General features: G+C 46.1%; 1 protein-coding gene across 1 annotated transcript in view; it reads right to left on the bottom strand.

Annotated features, from left to right (window-relative positions):
* Nucleotides 1-15,237, bottom strand: part of LOC309331397 (polypeptide N-acetylgalactosaminyltransferase 17) — a 72,084-nt gene extending 56,847 nt beyond the window's left edge. Inside the window, exon 1 of the mRNA XM_081843612.1 lies at nt 12,961-15,237. Coding sequence (XP_081699738.1) covers nt 12,961-13,198 — 238 coding nt within the window. The 5' untranslated portion in view covers nt 13,199-15,237. The remainder of the gene's footprint in view (nt 1-12,960) is intronic.
* Between the last annotated feature and the right edge of the window lie 7,401 nt (nt 15,238-22,638).

Genomic DNA, 22,638 nt, shown 5'->3' with positions numbered 1-22,638 from the left:
TCTGCTTTTTTGCAGATCCCCTATGTTGTTACATTTAAATAAATATACTATTTGTTTCCACCACAGTTATGGTGTCTCAAGTCTTCACCATATGGGCATGATGGCAATTTCTCTTAAAAACAAACTTGGGCAGGGTGCCCCTTCAAATAGAGAACGGTCCTCTAAAATAGGACAAACATCCCTGTATTCCATATTCTGGTCCATTGTGGGGGAAGAAACACAACAGAGCAATATAATGCCAAGCTCCTGGGCTTGAAAAGTTCTCCCTCCTCCTTGAAGCATCCCTTTTATGGTCTGCAAAAGAAATGCAGGATTTGTCAGATGGCATCAGGAGTTCAGCTGTTCCGCACGCCATGTGAAATCCTTGTCCCAGTTTGCACTTGGTTTCGGCACAACTTTCGGTCATCATGCCACTTCATTACTGCATTATTTTTAGATAATTGCTACAACCATGTTAGAACGTGGGTCAATAACCCTATGATTTATCGCCAGAAGTTGGAGCAGCAAGAGAGATAAAATATCCAACTAGGATTATAGGAAGCTGCCTTATACTGAGTCAGATGTTGATGCTGATGATTGTTGTTTAGTCGTTTAGTCGTGTCCGACTCTTCATGACCCCATGGACCAGAGCACACCAGGCATTCCTGTCTTCCACTGCCTCCAGCAGTTTGGTCAAACTCAAGTTTGTAGCTTTGAGAACACTGTCCAACCATCTCATCCTCTGTTGTCCCCTTCTCCTTGTGCCCTCCATCTTTCCAAGCATCAGGGTCTTTTCCAGGGAGTCTTCTCTTCTCATGAGGTGGCCAAAGTATTGGAGCCTCAGCTTCATGATCTGTCTTTCCAGTGAGCACTCAGGGCTGATTTCCTTCAGAATGGAGAGGTTTGATCTTCTTGCAGTCCATGGGACTCTCAAGAGTCTCCTCCAGCACCATAATTCAAAAGCATCAATTTTTCGGCGATCATCCTTCTTTATGGTCCAGCTCTCACTTCCATACATCACTACTGGGAAAACCATAGCTTTTACTATACGGACCTTTGTTGGCAAGGTGATGTCTCTGCTTTTAAAGATGCTGTGCCTGGCATGCTCTGGTCCATGGGGTCATGAAGAGTCGGACACAACTAAATGACTAAACAACAACAACAACACAGTTATGAATTACCGGTCTCTGCAGCCACAATGATTCTCCAGCGGTTTGACTCCTTCCCTGGTGGTGCACACCATTATCTGGATGCAAACAGCAGCAATGCTCCTAGGAGTACAATTTCCCCCTTTCAGTAGTCTAAGGTTAGCATGGGAATCAGATTTTACCCCCTGACATTGGTCAAAGATTTGGTCCTCTAAACCACACATCCTGCATAGACAAAGGGGAATTCTTTAAAGAAAGTTCACGGGTGCCTTATGATTCCAGTGTGCCTCAATCATGTTTTGAAAACATGTCCCCCTCCCTGCAGTGTTGGTGGGGTTTTAGCATACAGGACACCTAACACCATGTGTAGGGGGGCTGTATTCATGTAAATAAGAGTTGAGGTTTAGTGTTGATGGAAATTGATTTAATTACCAGTTGAAGAAACTTACTAGACCCTCAGCTTTGCTTACATTCCCTGTTTGTGGGTGGTAACTCTAATGTTCCTTGTAAAACTCTGATTACTCATTCGCTGCTCACCGACCACTTCGTCACAGCTCAGGGTTGGCAGGGTACTTTTACATATGCTGGTTTTACATACAAACTGGTTTTAAAAGCTCTTGTTTATTTCCATATATGAAAAACTGAGTCATCAGCTGTGGGTTATTCAGGGAGATGTGGATCCAGTGGAATTTGCAGCCATGCGATGGCTACTTGCAACTTATATGGCAAAACAAACACAGGAATGGCAAATTCCATCTAAATGTGATGTTAAATGGAGATTATATTGCTTTGCAGATTGTACACATTGCAATTGTACTCTCTGTATGCCATTTATCTTCCTGAGTTTGATCTATTCCGAGTTCGTTCTGTTATATGGCTCCATGTATGCTTTACTCCTCTTTTATCAATAGAATTTTTGTAAATGGGGTGAACTGCTTGAAGGGAAATAGAAGAATCAACACACACACACACATCTAACCAGGTACAACATGTACATACTGATATAAAAAGCTAAAAATGACGTGTTCCTTTCCAGGCATCACAGCAGTTTTAATTTCTGTAAACCATCATTGCTTATGTATATAACCATTTTAGATAAATGTATTTGTTTAGGCTTTCTAGATCTTCTTAGCCCTAAAGTGTATGCCGCATTACCCTGCACTTCAAAAATAGATGGATTAATTGGCTATTCTAGTTAATATTTGCTGACAGTCCAATCCTTTTGCATTCCCCCATAATCACCCTTTTAAGTCATCTAATTTTCACATTATTTTCCATGGGCTGAACTACCATCATTCACTGAGCCAGCCCCTTATGCTTCACTATAGCACTCAATAGCTTCAGCCACTGTCCTAACAAGATGTATCAATGAAAAGAAGCTTTATGTCAGACTGCCAATCAATCAGTGCAAGAGCAAACAGTGCAAGCAGCAGTTTTGACTCAAACTTCCCTAGAAAAGAGGTAGTTTCAATAAATTTGACAGATGCTGTTCTTATGTACAGGGCAGATCTCAGACCCATTGAACCTAATGGACATGACTAACTTGGGGCCATTAGTTTCAATTGGTCTATCCTTACTACAAATTAGCTGGAGAGAATCTAATGTATTACAGTCTGCAAACTGATAGGCAAAACTGAGATAGAGCCATATCCTAACTCCCTTTGAGACAGTCTTAACAGTATGGGCTCCCCTGTTCTGTAAAAATGCTCATGCTTTGCTGTTTCTTGTAGACATGCATCACTCCAAGCACATGGCTCAGAGGAGCCAACAGGCAAGAGGTTGTCTCTCTCTCTGAAAGTCGACCCAATGCATGTTAAGAGAACCGGGCAGCGCTTCTGAATGCAGGGCAGCAAAAATGCCTGGTTTCAGCACTGTCCCTGGCAGAATCTCTGTGGACAGCTCCCCGCTCTCCTGCTTTACTGCAACGGGTTATAGCTCCTTTGCCTGGTCAAAGGAGTTGCGTGGCGAGTTCCTGCCCCCCACCAGGATAAATAAAGACACGAGACACCATAATATATACTATATACTATATAGTATATAGACATTATATACGTAAGCACCAACTTGGACCAAACCTGGAACTCAGGAGGTGTTACAGTGCTATTGAGTGATGTCCCAATTCCTTCCTGAACCATTGGGTGCAGAGTCTCACTCCTTAGAAAGCAGATTCTGACTCAACACCAGGAAGAACTTTCTGACGAGAGCCGTTTGACAGTGGAACAAACTCCCACAGGTAGACTCTCCTTCCCTGGAGGTTTTTCAGCAGAGGTTGGGTGGCCATCTCTCAGGTATGATCTAGTTAAGATTCCTGCACCAGGTTGGACTTGATGACCTTCCAGCTCTAGAATTCTGTAATTCTATTTGATGCAGTTGCTTTTGTTTTTGGGGTGCTCCATGGCACTCTTGTCACTTGGCCCTCAACTTTCATTACTCAGTAGGAGCTCAGCCGGGGGAAAAGCTGGTTTAGGAATTCTTAGGACTACAAAACCTATGATGCAATACAATGATTACGTATCTATATATGTTGTGGGTGGAATACACCAAGTCTGTAAAGGAGTCTAAACAAAGAGAGAAATTGTTAATATTAGCAAGAATATAATCACAAAGGCAAGTGAGGGACACCAGCCCATTGAGTTCCACAGAAGTAACTTCACTGCACATTGGGGGTGGAAGTGGAAGGATTTTAGCAGCATCCATTAGAAGCTTCCAATGAAATGGGCCTGGATTCAAGAAAAATGTCCAATCCTGAGTTACGCCCAATGGTCAAGGTGCAGAAGAACTTGATTGTCCCCCTCAACCAGCAAGAGCAACAGAAGTGAGCAAGAACTCGAGCATGCACACATAATACAAAAGCTCAAATAGGTGAGCTATAAATGGAATATAAAGAATTATCCAGCATCTAGATCACAGATGTAAACATACACATAGAAGGCACAAGGGTATCAAAACTGCAACAGTTTTTAAAAAATAAAATAAAAAATAAAATCCATCTTTATAGCTGGTGGAGCACATTTTTACATCCTACATTACTTAGCCTTGCCTGAGAAAAGTGAAATGGAACTCACCAATCCACACACGTGGAAATATACAATACACAATGGAATTCATCCAGAGCATCCCTGTCTGAATTCTTGCCCTTGTGAAACACTAGCAAGCATTTCCATTCTGCTCCAAACCACATAAGTCTGCAAGCCCCTGATCACCAGAATAATCTGGTTGGTGAACAGTTTTCCACTCTCCCCCTCGAAACTCAGAACATGAAATCCATTCACAAGAGCAGGCAGCACTCAAATATTAATAATAAGTAAAACACCCACTAAAAGATGATAGACGGAAACAAATTGTGCATGCCTATGAGCCTCTCCTTGTGTCCTTTTCACTGAGCATCCATCATGCCTGATGCCCATGATGCTATAGGGGCAGTTATACGTAGTTGTGTTTTCAAAACCATTTGGGAAGGTGGTCATACTGCTCTGTTTGCAATAGGTGCATTTCCCATTAAAATCCTGTATGTTTTCATACCAAAATGTTCCGGGGTTGTTGTTTTGTTCAACTTCTGTTGTACTATGGTGCTAGAGTTTCCCACCAAATGACTAACGGTAGGACCGGCCCTGTAGTCTCCACTAATATCAACAATCTCTCATCTTCTGAAAGATTCCCACTTCCCATTGCAGTTTACGGAATGGCAGCCTGGTGTGAGCTGGTCCCAGTGAAGTTTGCTTTCCTAGATTCTACCTCTTCTTTGTAAAATACAGGTGGATCATTGTAATGGTGGGTGAGCATGTATAAACAAGGATCAACAGGATGATTGCCTCTCCTCTGAAATGCCAAGCCGATTCACAAAGAAAACACCATTCCGTCCCTGTGCAACCATGCATTAATTTAATGCTCAAAACTCAAGAAGAAAACAGCTAAAGTTCAGGCACACCGCACAGAAAGTTAAAGGTGGTGGGGTGTTGTTTTTTGCTTTTATTTTTTTTCCAGTGCACGCACCAAACTGCTTTTAAGCTCTGCAAGAAACAAAGCTATCAAAAAACAGCTCTTGGCATCAAGATCACGCCTCAATTTGCAAATCCATAGGGGATGCTTAAGAAGAGAGGGTGGAGCTGGTGGCCTTTGAGTCAGCTTTTAATTAGATCTCTCACCTAGATTCCTTACAACTTCCAACCATGTTCCTGCTTCCCACACAGCAGCTTTAAAGTTCCCTTCCTACATCTCAAAAGCGTTGTACCTTGTGAGATTGTAATAGAAATATCTCCACTGTGCCATAAAAAGAAATGTAGCTTGAGGATTTAATTAGCAGCTGTCAGGGGTGACCCATACGTATTGCTGAATTGTTTAACTTTTTCCAAAGGTACAAATCACTACATTGGGGGGGGGGGGAGTGATGTTTCAGAAACTTGACATCCCTTCAATCCCCGTCTTTTTCTCCCCAACACCATGATGTTTCTGGTAATCAGAAATTGCTGCTCTACTCCATGGACACCGTACATAAAATATTAACACCCACATCACCAACCTGTAAATGAAGCCAATATTAAAAACACCCACAAATAAACCCCACAGATGCATCAGAGAAAACAGAAGAGAGGGGAGGGAACCTTGCCCCATATGTGCCCACTTGACCACTTTGATCTGTGGAACTGACATTATTACAGGTGCCATGTAACGCTCATTCCTCAGCTGTCAATCTTTAACTGTGGCAGAACCTATACACTTTGGAACTCCCTGCCGATTGACAGCAGGCAGCTGCCTTCACTGCACACTTTTCTTGCAGCTGCCTAAAACATTCTTTGTTTAGACAAGCCTACACAGACAGATATAAGGTTAATGCATTTCAATTTCTGTTTTCTTAATTTTAATTCTCTTCAAATGTCCTTCGTTGTTTTTAACACTCTTCAGTGTTGATGCCAATATTTCTTGTAAACCACTAACAGGTTTTACTACAGTGAAGCTGCATATGCATCTTGTCAAATGGAAACCATAAAGAAAAAAATATCTGAGCGAGTGCTGCTTGCAGAAAGCCCCAAGTCATCTTCCCAAATCCATCTGCGTCTTAAGTGTAAAGGGTCAACTGATGGTGAGCACCTCTGAGTGGGGATCAATTGTGTTGTGGGCTCTTTAAAACAGAGATTGCAAACATGGGAGTCACGGTGTGGATCAGAGCCCTGGGTGATGGTGGTGGGACAGGAGGCAGATAAGAAGTTTAAAATCCCTATCTGTATCAGGGCCCTGATCAATATGAACCTCCACCTCTGCATTATTATTATTATTATTATTATTATTATTATTATTATGCCAAATAAATTTTGTGATTCGCATCTCGTCTATGACCCTGAAACTTTGGAGAGTAGGACAAAGCGTGTTCTCCAATAAATGAGAGCACGTGTTGCGGTGTGGGCCACCGGGCCAGGCCTCTTGTTGCCAGGCAAGTTAATAGTTGTTGCCTGGCATTGTGATTGGATAACCGGGTTGCTGGGGCAAATTGTATGTTGCAAATTGGGTGGGTGGGTGGGTGGGTGGGTCCATAGTCTTTAAATATTGGTGCACTCTGGTTTCTCTTTCTCTTTGCAGAGTGCATCGGATCACCCGCCCGCCCGCCCTCTTTTCCGGTTGACCTTGCTTTGCTTGTCATGGGGTCATCTGCCTTGGCGCAGGGGCCTAGTAGGAATTTTGCCATTTGGTGATTGGCTGTGCCATTTGGTTTTTGCCTACTACTCAGCAATTCGTCACAACTTGTAAGGTTGTGGTTAGGCATTGGTTATAATATGCTGGTGGTGGAGGGGTCAGGATAGGCTGTGCCTGCCCCTCCTATTGCGCTGAAGGGAATTCTGTTAAAGGAATCCTGGGGCTTGCCACAATTTCGTCCAATCCCTGTCATGGGACCAGGGCCGCCCAATCCCTGTCATGGGAATCCTTGTCATAGGACCAGGGCCGGCAAGCTTTTGGGGAGCTGCTGGGGTGAGCGGCGTGGGTCCGACGCTTAGCTCAAATGACCCCCAGTTTGACTTTCTCTTCTACTGGCTACCGATCGGACCTCGGGATGTCAGTTCTGTCCCAGGCGGGGGAACAGATAGTCATAACCAATGTCTAAACAACCACTCACTGATTTTTTATTTTAATAAAGTTGTGGCCAAAATAGTGCCCAAAAAACCAAAACTAAATTACGTGTCATGTGTGAAGTTATTTGAGGGGTGGCCTGGGGACCTACACACACAATTACCTGCTTCTGAAAAGCAGGTGATCACAACAGGTGTTGTGCAAAATCCTCTTGGGCGCCTGCAATACTACTGGTTTATTATTTATATTTTATTTTTACATTTATATCCAAGGAGCTCAAGGTGGCATACATGGTTCTCCACCTCCGCAATGAATACCCACAGCCCCCCTGTGAAGTGGTCTTCTACTTCTTCTTGGGCGATCACTGGTAGCCATGTAAGATTGTCTTCCATGAACATGGTTTTAACAGTGAGTCCATAAGTGACTGTGGGGGCCAATTCTGGCTCCACACGTCCTTCTACAGTGTGGACATGGTTTCTGGGTGGGAGTTGATCATGGTGAGGGTTTGCCAAGCATGCCTTCCTCTTAGCATGTTCCTCCCTTTCGTCCTGAGTTCGAGCATCTTCAAAGCCCATGACACCTTTGGTAAAGGCTATTCTCCAACTGGAGCACTCACAGGTCAGTGTTTCCCAGTTGTCAGTGTTTATACTATATTTTTTTAGATTTGCCTTGAGAGAGTGGATGTCGATGAAGATATTAACGAAAAACTGTTTTACTCTCACCTGGATACCATCCTATCAGAGACGCCTAAGAAGGATAAAATTATCCTCCTGGGTGATTTTAATGCAAGAATTGGACAAGATTTGTCTGTGGCCCCTGTGAGGTACATTAGGCTGAGAGGCAGTGACTAGTCCAAGGTTACCCAGCAAAATTTATTGCCAAGTAGGATTTTAAGCCCTGAGTGCTCACTAGAAGGACAGATCGTGAAGCTGAGGCTCCAATACTTTGGCCACCTCATGAGAAGAGAAGACTCCCTGGAAAAGACCCTAATGTTGGGAAAGATTGAGGGCACAAGGAGAAGGGGATGACAGAGGACGAGATGGCTGGACAGTGTTCTCAAAGCTACTAGCGTGAGTTTGACCAAACTGCAGGAGGCGAGTGCCTGGCGTGCTCTGGTCCAGGGGGTCATGAAGAGTAGGACACGACTAAACGACTAAACAACAAGAACAACAACAAGGATTTTGAACCCAGGTTTCCCAGGTCCTAGTCCAACACTAACCATGATACTGTGCTGCTCAGGCATATTAAGCCTAAAATGGAAGACATTGGGAGGTGATCTTGCACAGCCTCCAGGCACCTCCAGATTATCAGTATTTGGCAAGAGAGAATCAAGTGCCTACTGGAACTTTAGGTACAGGGTTTAAGTGGGTGGAAGGGCTCTGTTGCTCTTAGGAGTACCAACTTGAAGAAAATATCATGGGGACAGGTAAGCCCTGCCCCACATAATCCATCACATGATGCAGTGCCCACACACCATTTGAATGGGAATGCCCATCAACTTTGTGGGTGCCCGGCCCCCTCAAATATTTTATTGTAGAGCCTGAAGCCTCCATGGCCCCTAGGAGTTGGCTGGTATGGTTGCCCTAGTACAGTCACGTCCATCTCTATAGCGACTGTGATCTACTCCAAGTATAATAAAACTGGCAGTGACCTACCCATTGTCATTGCCAAGAGTTGTCGAGCTTTTTTAGGGGGGGAACCCAGAGTTGTTGAGCTTTTTTTTTTATTCAACGATGAATATCGCACACAGCACTAAAGCGAACATTACTTCCGGTTGCCAACAATGCCTCTGTACACTGCTGAGGCAGTGGCGGAAGATGAAACTGGCACCAGGGGAGGGGACACACAAGATTACTTGCCCAAGATTGCCCAGGATCAAGCAATCAACCCACAATTGACCAGGGACACCCAGCAATTTACCTGTAGATCTCGATCGACTGGTTGGACTTGTCTGCCCTAGTACAACAAAACCACTTTTAAGAAATAATAATCTGACCCTCAGTGCTTTGGAGCCAGATGGATTTAAAAGTGTTGGAAGAATGAATGAATACTGGGAAGGCATGTGAACACCCCACAAGTGAATCAGGATAAAATGAAAGTGAATGCCCATTGTGATATAACCATCCCACGAACAAATGCTGACTAAAGGCTGGATATAATGTAACCTCCGTGTAAGCTTTGTGCAAGAGAATAAAAGAATGCTCTATAAATAAGTCATCTGGAGGGGCCTTCCATTCAGGTATGGTACTGTTGACTCTGATCACATGACTGTAACCACTGGAGTCTGAGCTAACACACCAGCCTCCTGCTAGCAGGAGGCATCATGCAAAAGGTGGTGAACTTTCATGCACAAAATCCTGCTATGCGTCCACAGAACTTCATGTTAGGAAGAACTTCCTGACAGTAAGAGCTGTTCGACAGTGGAATTTGCTGCCAAGGAGTGTGGTGGAGTCTCCTTCTTTGGAGGTCTTTAAGCAGAGGCTTGACAACCATATGTCAGGAGTGCTCTGATGGTGTTTCCTGCTTGGCAGGGGGTTGGACTCGATGGCCCTTGTGGTCTCTTCCAACTCTATGATTCTATGATTCTATGATTCTATATAGTAGCAGACAAATGACATGAACAAGACCTACATAATTTGTTGAAGCAGAACAGCAGAGATCATTCAGTTTGTAACTTAATGATTAATTCTGTTTTCAGTAGGTCAGCTGATGGGGGGAGGTGTTTCTAAGCAACCAGGTGGAATGGCATGATGCTTGCTGAGGTAACATGTCCCCCTATTGGCTATGTAGTTCTGAGGGACTCTTTCCTTTGTATGTTTGTTTGAATGTCTCCCTGCTATGCACCACGCCTGAATTAAATAGGTAAAAATCGCTGTTCATTTCTCTTCAAATCATACATTGTTTTTGTTCAGTTTCCTCAGCAAAATCTTATAAGGATTTCTTGTATTGTGTTTTAATTTGCTGGAAGCCACCCAGAGTAGTTGGGGTAACCCAGTCGGATGGGAGGCTTGTAAATAATAAATTATTATTACAGTATTATTATTTTCTTTCTAGATTCCATCTGGATTGTTAACACATGGTTTGCTTCATGATGTGACCGTGCTCTCCAAATTCCATCTCTTGTGAGGTACAGCTGCCTAGACACCCCACTGGTGTTTTTCTACAGAGAAATAGTGCCACCATCGTCCCTGTCTTAATACTTTAGTCTGAAAATGTGGACAATCTAATTTACAGTATTACAAAATGGGAAAGTGACGGGCTTAAGTCAAGACCGCTCCCCTTCTGAGGTAAAGCCTCATTATTCATATGCAGCTTTCTAATACAGAGACATTTGTTGAGGGTTTCAAAGGAAATGGATGGGGGCCAAGACAGGATCACAACTATCCCAGAATTCACACATACACACAGGGGGGAAATACTTAGCATATGGTTAGGTCATAAAATAACGAAGAGAAGAGGTACCTGCTGGATCAAACCAAAGGCCCATCTACTCCAACATGCTGTTCCCACAGTGATCAACTAGACACCCCCATGTGAAGCCCACAAGCAGGTAAAAGGTAAAAGTAAAGGACCCCTGGACAGTTAAGTCCAGTCAAAGGCGACTATGGGGTTGTGGCACTCTTCCGGAGCCGGTGTTTGTCCACAGACAGCTTTCTGGGTCATGTGCCCAGCATGACTAAACCGCTTCTGGCACAAGGGGACACCGTGACACAAACCAGAGTGCATGGAAATGCTGTTTACCTTCCCGCTGCAGTGGTACCTATTCATCTACTCGCCTGGTGTGTTTTTGAACTGCTAGGTTGGCAGGAGCTGAGACAGAGCAACAGGAGCTCACCCCATCGCAGGGATTCGAACCACCAACCTTCTGATTGGCGAATCCAAGAGGCTCGGTGATTTAGACCACAGCACCACCCGTGTCTCGTTGCAATTCCCTCAACTAGTACTCAGAGGCCACCTGCCTCGACAATGGAGACAGAACTTGTGCATGTTTACTCAGGATTAACCCCCACTCCTTAAGTGTGCCTAGGGCTGTGGCCCCAGGCATTTCAAAAAAGTGCTCCATAAATCACACATGAGTGATTATCTTATCAGGACTGGGGGAGAGGAACACATGCTGGAAGCCATTACTCCAGGGTAGGTAAATCTGTTTTACTCCAGGGTAGCTTCCTTTCTATTGCCAAGTTGCTGAAGTGATAGAACATAGTTGCCTCCTGGCAGATTCTCCCTCCCCTTTTGCTACCGACAGACGCAACAAAGAGTGAGCATTAACTTTGCCTGTAGGGAGTCCGCATCAAAAAAGCAAGCGCACAATGGCTGCAGTTGAAAGCTTGGTGAGGTTCTCTAAAGCTTTCTGTGCTTCAGAAGTAGGTAATTGTGCTGGATTTTCACACAATCACGTGCACAGAGATAACACATGTCGAAACCACTGTGTGTACAGATAATCCCCCTCCCAATGATGATTTTAAGTGGGGAGGGGAACAGGACTGTAGTGAAGGCAGTAGGTATCTACAAAAACATACGAGGAAGGCAGCCACCACACTTCAGAGCACACATCTTACTTCAACTCACAGAACATGTCCTGCTCATTTCAAGCTTGGAATGCTTTGTTAACATCTGGGAGACCTCACCAGACTTCAAAGGAAAAGAGAGAGAGCGCAGGATTTAACATATAGGAGCAACAGAATGCTGTCTTCTACCAAGTCAGATCACTGGGCCCACCTAGATCAGGAGTGAAGAAGATAATGGACTCCAGATGTTGGATTATAGCTCCCATCATCTCTGACTATTTGTCATGGTGCCAGGGGCTGTTGGGGGCTTGCAGTCCAGCATCATTGGAAGGCCACAGCTTCCACACCTTTTGATGTACACCGACTCCCAATGGCTCTCCAGGGATTTAGATGCAAGTTTGAATCTGAATATGCCAAGGGCAGAACTGGGAACATTTGCAAGCAACACACGTGCTCTATGATTGGGCTGCAGCCTCATCTCAAAACATTGGAAGTTAAGAACGTAAGATGAACCTGCAGGATTAGGTCAAAGGGGGTCCACCTAGTTCCTCATCCTGCTCTTACAGTGCCCAACCAAATGCCCACAGAAAGCCCACCAGCAACAGCTATCTGAGTGGATAGCTCAGTTGGTTAGAGTGTGGCACTGATAATGCCAAGGTTGCAAGTTCGATTCTCATATGGGACAGCTGCATATTCCTACATTGCAGGGAGATGAACTATATCAATCTCAGGGTCCCTTCCAGCTCTGCAAGTCTATGATTCTGCCTCTGACTGTGAAAGCAGAACATACCCATCAGAGATAGCAACCACTGATAGCTTTCTCCTATATGAATTTGCCTGATACTTTTTACCAGCCATTCAAGTTGGTGGCCATCACTGCTTCTTGCAGGAGCAAATTCCATAATTTAACTATGCACCATGATGCCTTATAGTTGTCCTAAGCATTTATACCATTAGGACTATTAGTCCATATAGCCCCAGCATTGTTTACTCTGACTGGAAGCAGCTCTCCAGGCCCTCAGAGAGGAACTTGTCCCATCACTTGCTATCTGATCTTCAAGCAGCTGGTACCAGCGGTGAAACCTGGAGCCCTAGCCATGCATCTCACGCACACTGGCCTTTAGTTATATTATCTCCCCAATTCATCCCCCATCATCCAGCTGTTTCTTTGCACTGCAGCCTAAAGCAGGTCTAACCATAGCAGAGGTACAGATAAAAGAAAGTAAGTTCCTCTCGATTAGGAGAAAAAGAGGGTGCACACCTACCATTGAGCTGTCTGTAGACAATGTCTTCGAGAAGTGACAGCCTTTTCAAAACTGCATCCTGAATGGGGTTTCCAGCACGGGCAGTCAAGTTGGACACTTCTGCCCTGGGGTGGATTTCGTGGAAGGAGTCCCCACTCTTCACGACGATGGGCCTGCACTTGGCCAGGAAGAGGACGAACCCAGCGACTGCAATCAAGTTTAAGACCAGCAGGACTTTCACTCTCCTCAGAGAAGCCATCAAAGAACTGCCCAAAGTGGGAGATACAACTCAGGTGACTACTTGGGCAATAACCAAAGGAGAAGGGTGGAAGCAGAAGTCGGATGACCTGCTCTCTGGCTACTTTCACTAGGAGCAAGAGGAGGAGGAGGAGGAAGGGAGGAGGTGAGAACACATTTCCCCATCAGCTTGTCCTTGTGGGAAGCCTCCCTCCTTTTTTTCCAGCTTGCACAGCTGGGCTATTCACAGCAAGGGGAAGCGACAAATGTTTGCAGGTGGCGATAATCTTGAAAGGCAGCTCAGATCAGCTCTGCCACTCCAGAAATAGGTGCACCTGCTCCTGGAAAGAAAGCCAACCATTGCTCTCTGCGGGTCCCCGTGAAGCAGGGAGGTTTTGAAAATGTCCTTTGAGTTTCCAATCCCTATTGGAAGGAGATACCGGAAGACCTCTTCAGCAGCTGCCCCCACCCTCCTACTTGCCAGCAAGAGCCCCTTGACACTACTGGATTTCGGAAAGGCAAACAGCTCAGACTTGCATGAAAACTCTTGCAGAAGGAAACAATTCAACTTCGTTGCAGAGGCTTTGTACTGCTCCCGTGGTCTGTGAAATGGAACTTACTTGGCAGCAGAAGATCCAAGTGTCCCAAGGAAGGAAGGAGGCCCCGGGATTGTGGGTCAACCCTTGAGGTCCTTTAAAATAAAGCAATAGCTGGACAAGGAAGAAACTTATCCAATACAGGATCGGCTCAGTTCGCAAGGGACTCAAATGTTGCAGGAAAAACAAGATAGAAAGCAGGGAGGAATGGCAAGAGAACACAGTATAACTTTCACAGGGAGGGGGAGACACAGAGGGGGAGAGAGGGGGAGGAATACTAAGTGGGATTACTGGGACGCTTCCAGACTTTAGGAAGGGGGCCAGGTGGTAAGAGGGATGACATTCCCCCAAGAAAGGTTGTATCCTGCTTCTCCAACAACTGGGGTAGGGGCAGGCAGAGTCTCTCCAAAAGGAGAAAGAGCAAACAAACACGCGTCTCTTCGCTTCTCTTTCCCAATACCTTAAGAACCGGGGGGGGGGGGATTAAGGGCTCAAAAAACCCACTAATTGTTAGGAAATGCAGAGCGGGGGGAGGGAAGAGGGAGGAAACGTGCAGACAGACAGTGACAAAAGACTTCGTAGGGAGGGGTAGGGAGAATCTGCAGAGAGACAGAAGAGGAGAGAAAGTGACTTTAACAAAGATACGGATAAAAGGAGGCGAAAGGAGGAAGCAAAAGGCAGCAACCCCCCGTTCCCATTCCGCTTGGACCCCCTTCTGAGATGCTTTTAATTGGTCTTTAGGGCGCAGCGCCCGCAGCTAGAATGGGAATCGCCTGCGCTCTGGATGTGAAAGCGACATCGCGGGAAAGGCGGGGGGGGGGGAGGCGGAAGCAGGTGTTGCTAATAATAGGACCCTCCGCCGCCTTTCTTCGCTTTCGCTCTCCCCTCCCTGGTCGCAGCCCCTCGCCGGCTCGCCAGACGCGCATTCCCTCTCCCGCCGAGGGGGGATCGGTGCTGCGGCTGCCCCCCACCCCACCCCGCAGCTCGCCTCCGGTGCGCAAAGGATGTCTATCTAAATGGTGGCGAGGCTGGAGAAGAGGATGTGGAGGAAGAGGAGGATGGGGGGCGGTACCCCGGGAAATCAGGTCATCGTGGCCTCCACGAAGCTGTTCCGAGGGATCTTCCGGGGCCCGAGCGAGGAGGAAGATGAGGAGGAGGAGGAGGAAGCAGCGGCAGCAGCAGCAGCAGCAGCGATGGTGGTGATCGTGGCGGTGCCTGCGCGGCTGATGGTCCTGCGTTGCGCTCCCCGGCCGCAGCTTCCCATCGCAGCCGCCGTTGGAGCCATCCGCTTTCACTGTGCTGGGAGGAAAGGGGGAGAACAAAATCCCCCTTGCATGGCTCAAAGGAGGCGTTGCAAAGAAAACCTGGGCTGGGGAAAAGAAGGGGAATTGGCCACCGGTTCGCGATTGGAGGCCGGGCTTGAAATGATGCTCTCAAATGCTGCATGCAGGCAGAAAGAGAGGGGTTCTATGGAGGAGGTTTTAACCACCACCACCCCCGCACCTCTAGGAGTTAGGCTCCCTGAACACCACGACACAGGCGCACACCAGATTTTGCCGAAATTAATTCTATTCGCCCAATCCTGCTGGTTGCCAACTTTTAAACCAGACCGGGCAGCTTTCCTCTTAAGCACAGTTTAATCTGCAAATGCCCAGGTTTTAAAAACTCCCTGAGATGGTGACGAAAGCATCCCTTGCTGCTTTGGATCGATCCAATCTCTCCTGCTAGGGGACCCAGCCTTTAGTGTAGCAAGCTCTGCCCTGTGGAACTCCTTGCCAAGAGAGGTTTTGGTAGGAATCATTCAACACCTCCTTTCAGATGGCTCCTAAAAACTTTGTGATACAGACAGGCCTCCGCAATCTTTTTAAAGCAACCAATATTTACTGAATATTTCACCAGTGCTTTTAATTGCAGTGTTCTGTGCTGTATAATGCCTTGCTGTATTTTTTAATGAAAGTGTGGCCTGCAAATTGGGGCAGGGCCCGGTGGTGCTTTGTGAAGCTGGGAACATTCCAGCCTTGCAAAGCAGCTCAGGTCTAGCATCGCTCCAGCGGTGTCGGTGGCAAGGGCCGGGTTAACATGCAGTGGACTCTTTTCACCCTCTGCCCTGCACACACACACACACACACACACACACACACACACACCCCACACACAGGTGAGCCCCGGGCGCCATTAAAGCATGCTCTGCCACTCCATGGGCGTTGGATGCTCACCAGTGGAAGGTACTGCCAAGGCACAAAGAGGATGGAGCAAAAACCAAAGTTGAGTGGAGCCATAAGAAGACCCTGCTGGCCAGTGGCCCATTTAGTCCACCATCTTCTCACAGTGCCCACAAGCAGGACAGGAGAGCAGCCATGCCCTCCCCACTTACATTCCTCAGCAACTTATATTGTAGGCATCCTGACTCCGATCCTGGGGGTAATTTACAGAAGAAGAGCCTGCTGGATCAGGCCAATGTGGTTAAGAGTGGTAGACTTGTAATCTGGGGAACCGGGTTCGCGTCTCCGCTCCTCCACATGCGGCTGCTGGGTGACCTTGGGCTAGTCACACTTCTTCGAAGTCTCTCAGCCCCACTCACCTCACAGAGTGTTTGTTGTGGGGGAGGAAGGGAAAGGAGAATGTGAGCCGCTTTGAGACTCCTTAGGGCAGTGATAAAGCGGGATATCAAATCCAAACTCCTCCTCTTCATCATCTAGTCAAGCATCCTGTTATCACAGCGGTCAACCAGATCTAGGAAACCCGCAAGCAGGACCTGAGCACAACAGCTCCCTCTGCTCCTGCAGCGACTGGAATGTAGAAGCGGGCTGCCTCCAGCAGTGAAGACAGAGCATGGCTGGCAAGGACAGCAGACCTTGATAGTCATATCCACTGTGATAAACACTCATTCAGACATATTTACACTTATTCACCCACACAAGCACCACAAGGGAGCAGAGTGATGGAAGAAGAGAGACCTCTGCCATCATACTTAATCTTTTTCATGAAAAAAGGGGGGAAAAAAGTTTCTTTTTTTAAAAAAAAGTTAAAACTTCTTACATTATATATATAATTATATATTATTATATTATATATATTGTATATTACACACACACACACTTCCCAAGTGGTGCATAAATCCATATAATATATGGATATAACATTATATTATAATTATATTATTTGCCTTTGGTGGTGCTCTTTGCTGATTATATTCTAATACATTGTACACTATGTTGATACATTTTTATGACACTGTAGATATGCATAATAAACAAAGACATGACTGAAATACAAACCCATTTGAAAGTGACCTTTCCCTAAAGTAGACAGTTTCCTCTAAAAAAAAAGAGTCTGAATTCCAGAAGTGGGTGGGGCAGAAGAGCTGCTTTCCCTACTGTTCTGAAAGCCTAAGTGGTATGAATTGGTTAACTAGCAGGGAGCCTAGGGACAGAGTTTATGGATTTAATTTACGGCCTCTGCAAACTTTCTTCCAACAATCTGAGCACTGATGAACAACACATGTTTTAATGGGCTTCACCCAAGTCGGCATAATCGTCATGATTATTGGAGCACAATCAATGTTCACTAGCCTTTACACATTCAGTAGAAGAAAACAGTGCCTTTCACTGAACTTCCTGTTCACTTACCAAATTTGGTGGGGGGGGACCTCCAAGAGCTACATCTCCCCCATTGCTCAGCGTTTGGGGGGTTGAAACTTCTGGCTCCTATAATCTGCTCACCCTCCTGTTTCTCCTTGAACTAATCAGCAATGAATGGGAAGTCTGAATCTACATTCACTGTGCTTGTGCCCTTGAGTGCTCACCAAGGCAGCCAACCTAACCCATCCACTGACCTGCCCACAATGGAGCCAGCATAAACTCGGTTAGGATGCATACCATACATTTGAACCAAGCAGCTGCCCCCTCCAAGAGAATCCTGGGAACTGTAGTTTCCCCCCCAACAGAGCTACAATCCCCAGCACCCTTAACAACAAAAATTCCCAGGATTCTCTGGGGGGAGCTATGTGCCTTAAGTGTGACTCTCCTCACCTGTGGACTACCAGATCAAAAAGCCCTTAGATTGGTAATAAAGAGATCACACCTTCCCCTAAAAAGACAAACAATTGTCACCTGTGGGAAGGAGGAATAGACAGTCAAATTCTATAATGTGTGAAATAAGATCCACTATTCACTGTGGTGTAAACTACTGAGCCTTGGGCTTGTCAATCAAAAGGTTGGAGGCTCGAATCCCCACAATGAGGGGAGCTCCTTTTGCTCAGTCCCGGCTCCTGCCAACCTAACAGTTCAAAAGCACATCAAAGTGCAAGTAGATAAATAGGTACCACTCCGGCGGGAAGGTAAACAGTGTTTCTGTGCGCTGCTCTGGTTTCACCAGAAGCGGCTTAGTCATACTGGCCACATGACCCAGAAAAACTGTCTGAGGACAAATGTCGGTTCCCTCAGCCAGTAAAGCAAGATGAGTGCCGCAACCCCAGAATCGTTTGCGACTGGACTTAACTGTCAGGGATCCTTTACCTTTACCCATGGGTAGACAAACTAGGCCCGGGGGCCGGATCAGGCCCATTCACCTTCTAAATCCGACCTGTGGACAGTCCAGAAATCAGCATGTTTTTACATGAGTAGAATATGTCCTTTTGCTTAAAATGCATCTCTGGGTTATTTGTGGGGCCTAGGAATTCGTTCATTCCCCCCCAAAAAATATAGCCCAGCCCCCCACAAGGTCTGAGAGACAGTGGAACGGCGCCCTGCTGAAAAAGTTTGCTGACCCTGTCTTTACTTTTAAGATCCACTATCAACCAACAACAAGCCCTTTCCTGAGCCCCATCTGTCATATCTCAGATCAGACAATTATGAACTCTTGGCGCCCAGGACGATAGCTGCTCCAACTCCTTCTGAACTTTATGAGGCCCATCCCTTTGACCAAATCATTCTCATGAAAGTGGATCAATAACCCATTCAGGACAGCACCTCTGGCCAAAAGATGACATGAATTCAAAACCCACCCACCCACCCACCCACCCACCCACCCACTGTCATCCCTGAACATGCTGGCTGCGGCTGATGGAAACTGGAGTCCAACATTTGGAGAGTTACAGATTCTCCATCACTGCCCAACAGGGTTAAAAGAAAGGTAAGTGACCAAGGTAGGGATGCGGGTGGCGCTGTGGGTTAAACCACAGAGCCTAGGACTTGCCAATCAGAAGGTCGGCGGTTCGAATCCCCGTGACGGGGTGAGCCCCCGTTGCTCAGTCCCTGCTCCTGCCAACCTAGCAGTTCGAAAGCACATCAAAGTGTAAGTAGATAAATAGGTACTGCTCCAGTGGGAAGGTAAATGGTGTTTCCGTGTGCTGCTCTGGTTCGCCAGAAGCGGCTTAGTCATGCTGGCCACCTGAGTCGAAAGCTGTACGCCGGCTCCCTCAGCCAATAAAGCGAGATGAATGCCGCAACCCCAGAGTCGGCAGAGACTGGGCCTAATGGTCAGGGGTCCCTTTACCTTTACCTTAAGTGAATTCTTTGGGATCTGAGCACTGATGCTTTTTTTGGGGGGGGGGGGAGCAGGGCGGTTAATGTTGGAGGAAGAATACCAAAGCTACTTTTAGAACAAAAAAATGCTTGAAATGTGGATATAAAAAAGACTTCGGCTTCCAGAACTGTCAGCCCCAACTCAATTCTTCTGCAGTAAAATGAGCTTAAAACTGTTCTAATCACATCCAGACTTGTTTATCTCACAAGAGCAGCCACGTGGCAGTCAAAGCACTGGGGACAATGTGAGTCTCTAGCATATTTTTAACTGCATGGAATTTCTGGGGTGGGGAGAGGGGAGAACAGAAAAGAGCAAGCCTCTGAAACTTCCATATGGAAAGGGGAAAAAACAACAACTGTTGAAGTTGGATGGCTTTGCCATATATGGATCCAGCATTTCTGTTGCCACCTTTTCGACGGTGATGGCTTTCTCCACCATGTGCACACATACTTTTCACGGTGAGTCTCCTCAAATATATCCTTTTAGCTGTACCAAAGTCACACTACACATTCTATAAATGGAATAAGTAATAACAAAAATTCTCATTCTTCCAGATGGCGTCCGCGCTGGCCTAGCTTTGCCAACTCCACACACACAAACCACAGCCAAGACTCCTGGCCTGTTTAGCAGATTGTGACAGATAGAAATCCGCCTGGTAAAGCTCTACTTGCTAAATCTCAAGCTTTCTCAAGCAGTCAGGCAGTCCGGTCCAATCAATATTGATTGCTTGTAGGCACGGGCCATTGCAAACGCAGTGAAATCCCTATTGGCACACACATAAAACACAGATAAATATACACACTGTTTTAAATGCAGTCAGTTAAAAATTAAGCTTAAAACTTCTTGGAGTTACTCGTAGATTTGGTTTGCTCAGCTTAATGAGTCACCTATACAAACTGCGGACATTTGGTTCAAGATTTTCACCCATATTTTCTGTGCTGCAATTGCAAACAGTGCAGCTTTATAGAATTGACTCTCATATTCACTGGCAGGCAAGTAAATTAATATGGGTTGTATCCAGTGCAATTCTTACTCAGACTAGACTCAATGAAGATAATGGTCATGGCAAAGTTGGGACCATTAATTTCAATGGGTCTACTCTGAGTAACACTTAGTTGATGAACCTCTGTTCTGTTTTGGCCATTGTGGCACAATTTCTTTCTAGGAAAGATATGCACCAGGCAGTGCAATGCACAATGTACAAAGTCCTCTATAAAGCCTGCTTCTTGCAGGGATATGATTATACCTGTCACCCAAATACGTACAGTGGTACCTGGGGTTAAGAACTTAATTCATTCTTAACCTGAAACTGTTCTTAACCTGAGGTACCACTTTAGCTAATGGGGCCTCCCGCTGCCGCCGCACCGCCGCTGAGTGATTTCTGTTCTCATCCTGAAGCAAAGTTCTTAACCTGAGGTACTATTTCTGGGTTAGCAGAGTCTGTAACCTGAAGTGTCTGTAACCTGAATCATCTGTAACCCGAGGTACCACTGTAGAGGAACCTTGCCAGGAAAACGTTTGTCAGCACGCTTTCTTTCCTAGAACCAAATCCCTCTCTGACTTAGAATCCTAGAATGTTAAGAGTCGGCACAGAACTTGGAGGTCATCCAATCTCAGCTCCTGCTCAATGCAGGAGCTACAGTGCAGGATGCAACCACAGCAAGTTCCACCAACAGTGGGCACATGGGGGGAGAGAGAATACCATGGATGCCAGCCACAAAAGAGCTGCTATCATTGTGCAACATAACAGAATGGCTGCCATATCTGAAAGAGAGAAAGGCAAACGACCATCAATACCCCCTGACATAAATGAGAAATAAACCACACATAACAATTAGAGATACGTATATTCCACCCTAGTGGAGGATTGCATAACTTCCTCTCAAAGGTGAAGAATTGGGTGACGGAGTTCATCTAGGCTACTTTGGCCTTTGTTAACTGCCCATTTCCCCTTCAAGGATCACTACCTTGTTGTGGCAAAGGGGCTTGAATAACTCAAAGAAGCTATGAGCTATGCCATGCAGGGCCACCCAAGACAGACAGGTCATAGCCGAGAGTTTAGACTAAATGTGATCCACCTGGAGAAGGAACTGGCAATCCACTCCAGTATTTCCATGGACATAAAAAAGGAGATGCTTTGAGAAGAAAGTGAGAGTTTCCAAGGCATGCTATGGTTCATAGTGTCATGGAGAGTCGAAATCGACTAAGACGGCTAAACAACAACAACTGCCCATTTAGGTTGCCTGCCAACATCTGTGTTTTGAGATGAGTGCAAGCTTTCCTTCTTACATTTTAATAAAGACCAGTCTTTTGACCAATACCTGTTGTTGAGCCTTCATTCTGGGTGTGGGGCAAAAGCCATGGCCATATTTGTTCCTGGAGAGAAGCTCTCAGAGAAGATGGCCAATCCTGGCATCCAATGAAATGTGGCATGTTTCAGAGGGCGTGTTCAACGGAGGAGAGACTGAACCAATAGGAGCTGAGCAGGAAGACCAAAACAGTCTCTCTTGCATTGTAGATTTTTGAGGATATATTTAGTAAGATCTTTTGTGGACGCCATCGGCACCTCACAAGTCTGTTTGCTCCACCGCTGAAAAGCTCTTACCATCAGGAAGCTACCATCAGGACCTAATAATTAGCTGAAATCTTGCTTCCACACAGTTTCAGCCCATTGGTTCTAATCCTGCCCTCTAGTGTGTGTGTTTGGGAGGACAATGGACCTCAAGCACATGGGACAATCCTGCGCTGCCAAGCCATCCTGAGGCCATTTTCACCAAATGATGCCCACCTGCCCATCTGCTAACATCTCTCATTATGTCATCTAATGGGTGGGAGAGCAGGGTTAAACCCTGCAGGGGGTTGCACAATTTTGTTCTGAGCAGGAACATGGACACACAGCCAAAGCAGCAGGATTTAACCCCCGCTTGCTAGCTGATGAGACAGTGGAGGTTTAAGTCCTTCTCAGTTCAGCCAGATCCCATGCAAAGCCCTCTCTGATTCAGGAAGGGATTTGCATTGCAATCCCCTGCTAAAATGAAGGTTGTTCCTCCTGTCTTTAGCAAAGCTTCTGAGACAAACCCCATTGGATTCGCATTGAAAGCCCTGCTAAAATAGTGTGTGGGGGGGTACCTTTTGTTTTAGCAGCCCCTTTCGAGATGCTTTGAAATCCTTGCCTTTGATGTTATTGTGATACCAGGAGATTGACAGGTGGGTGTCCCCTCCCACCTGTCGAATTTGGCCTGCAAGGCCGAAGGAGCCAAAGAGACAGAGAACAAGCCTTTGAATGACAGCTCTTCAGATATTTGAAGGCCGTTATCCTGCCTTCCCTCAACCTTCTCTT

The sequence above is a fragment of the Podarcis erhardii genome, assembly GCF_964252035.2.
Source record: "Podarcis erhardii genome assembly, chromosome: 16".
Classification (NCBI taxonomy): Eukaryota; Metazoa; Chordata; class Lepidosauria; order Squamata; family Lacertidae; genus Podarcis; species Podarcis erhardii.
The sequence above is the reverse complement of the archived record's forward strand: the minus strand, read 5'-3'. Positions and strand labels throughout refer to the sequence as shown.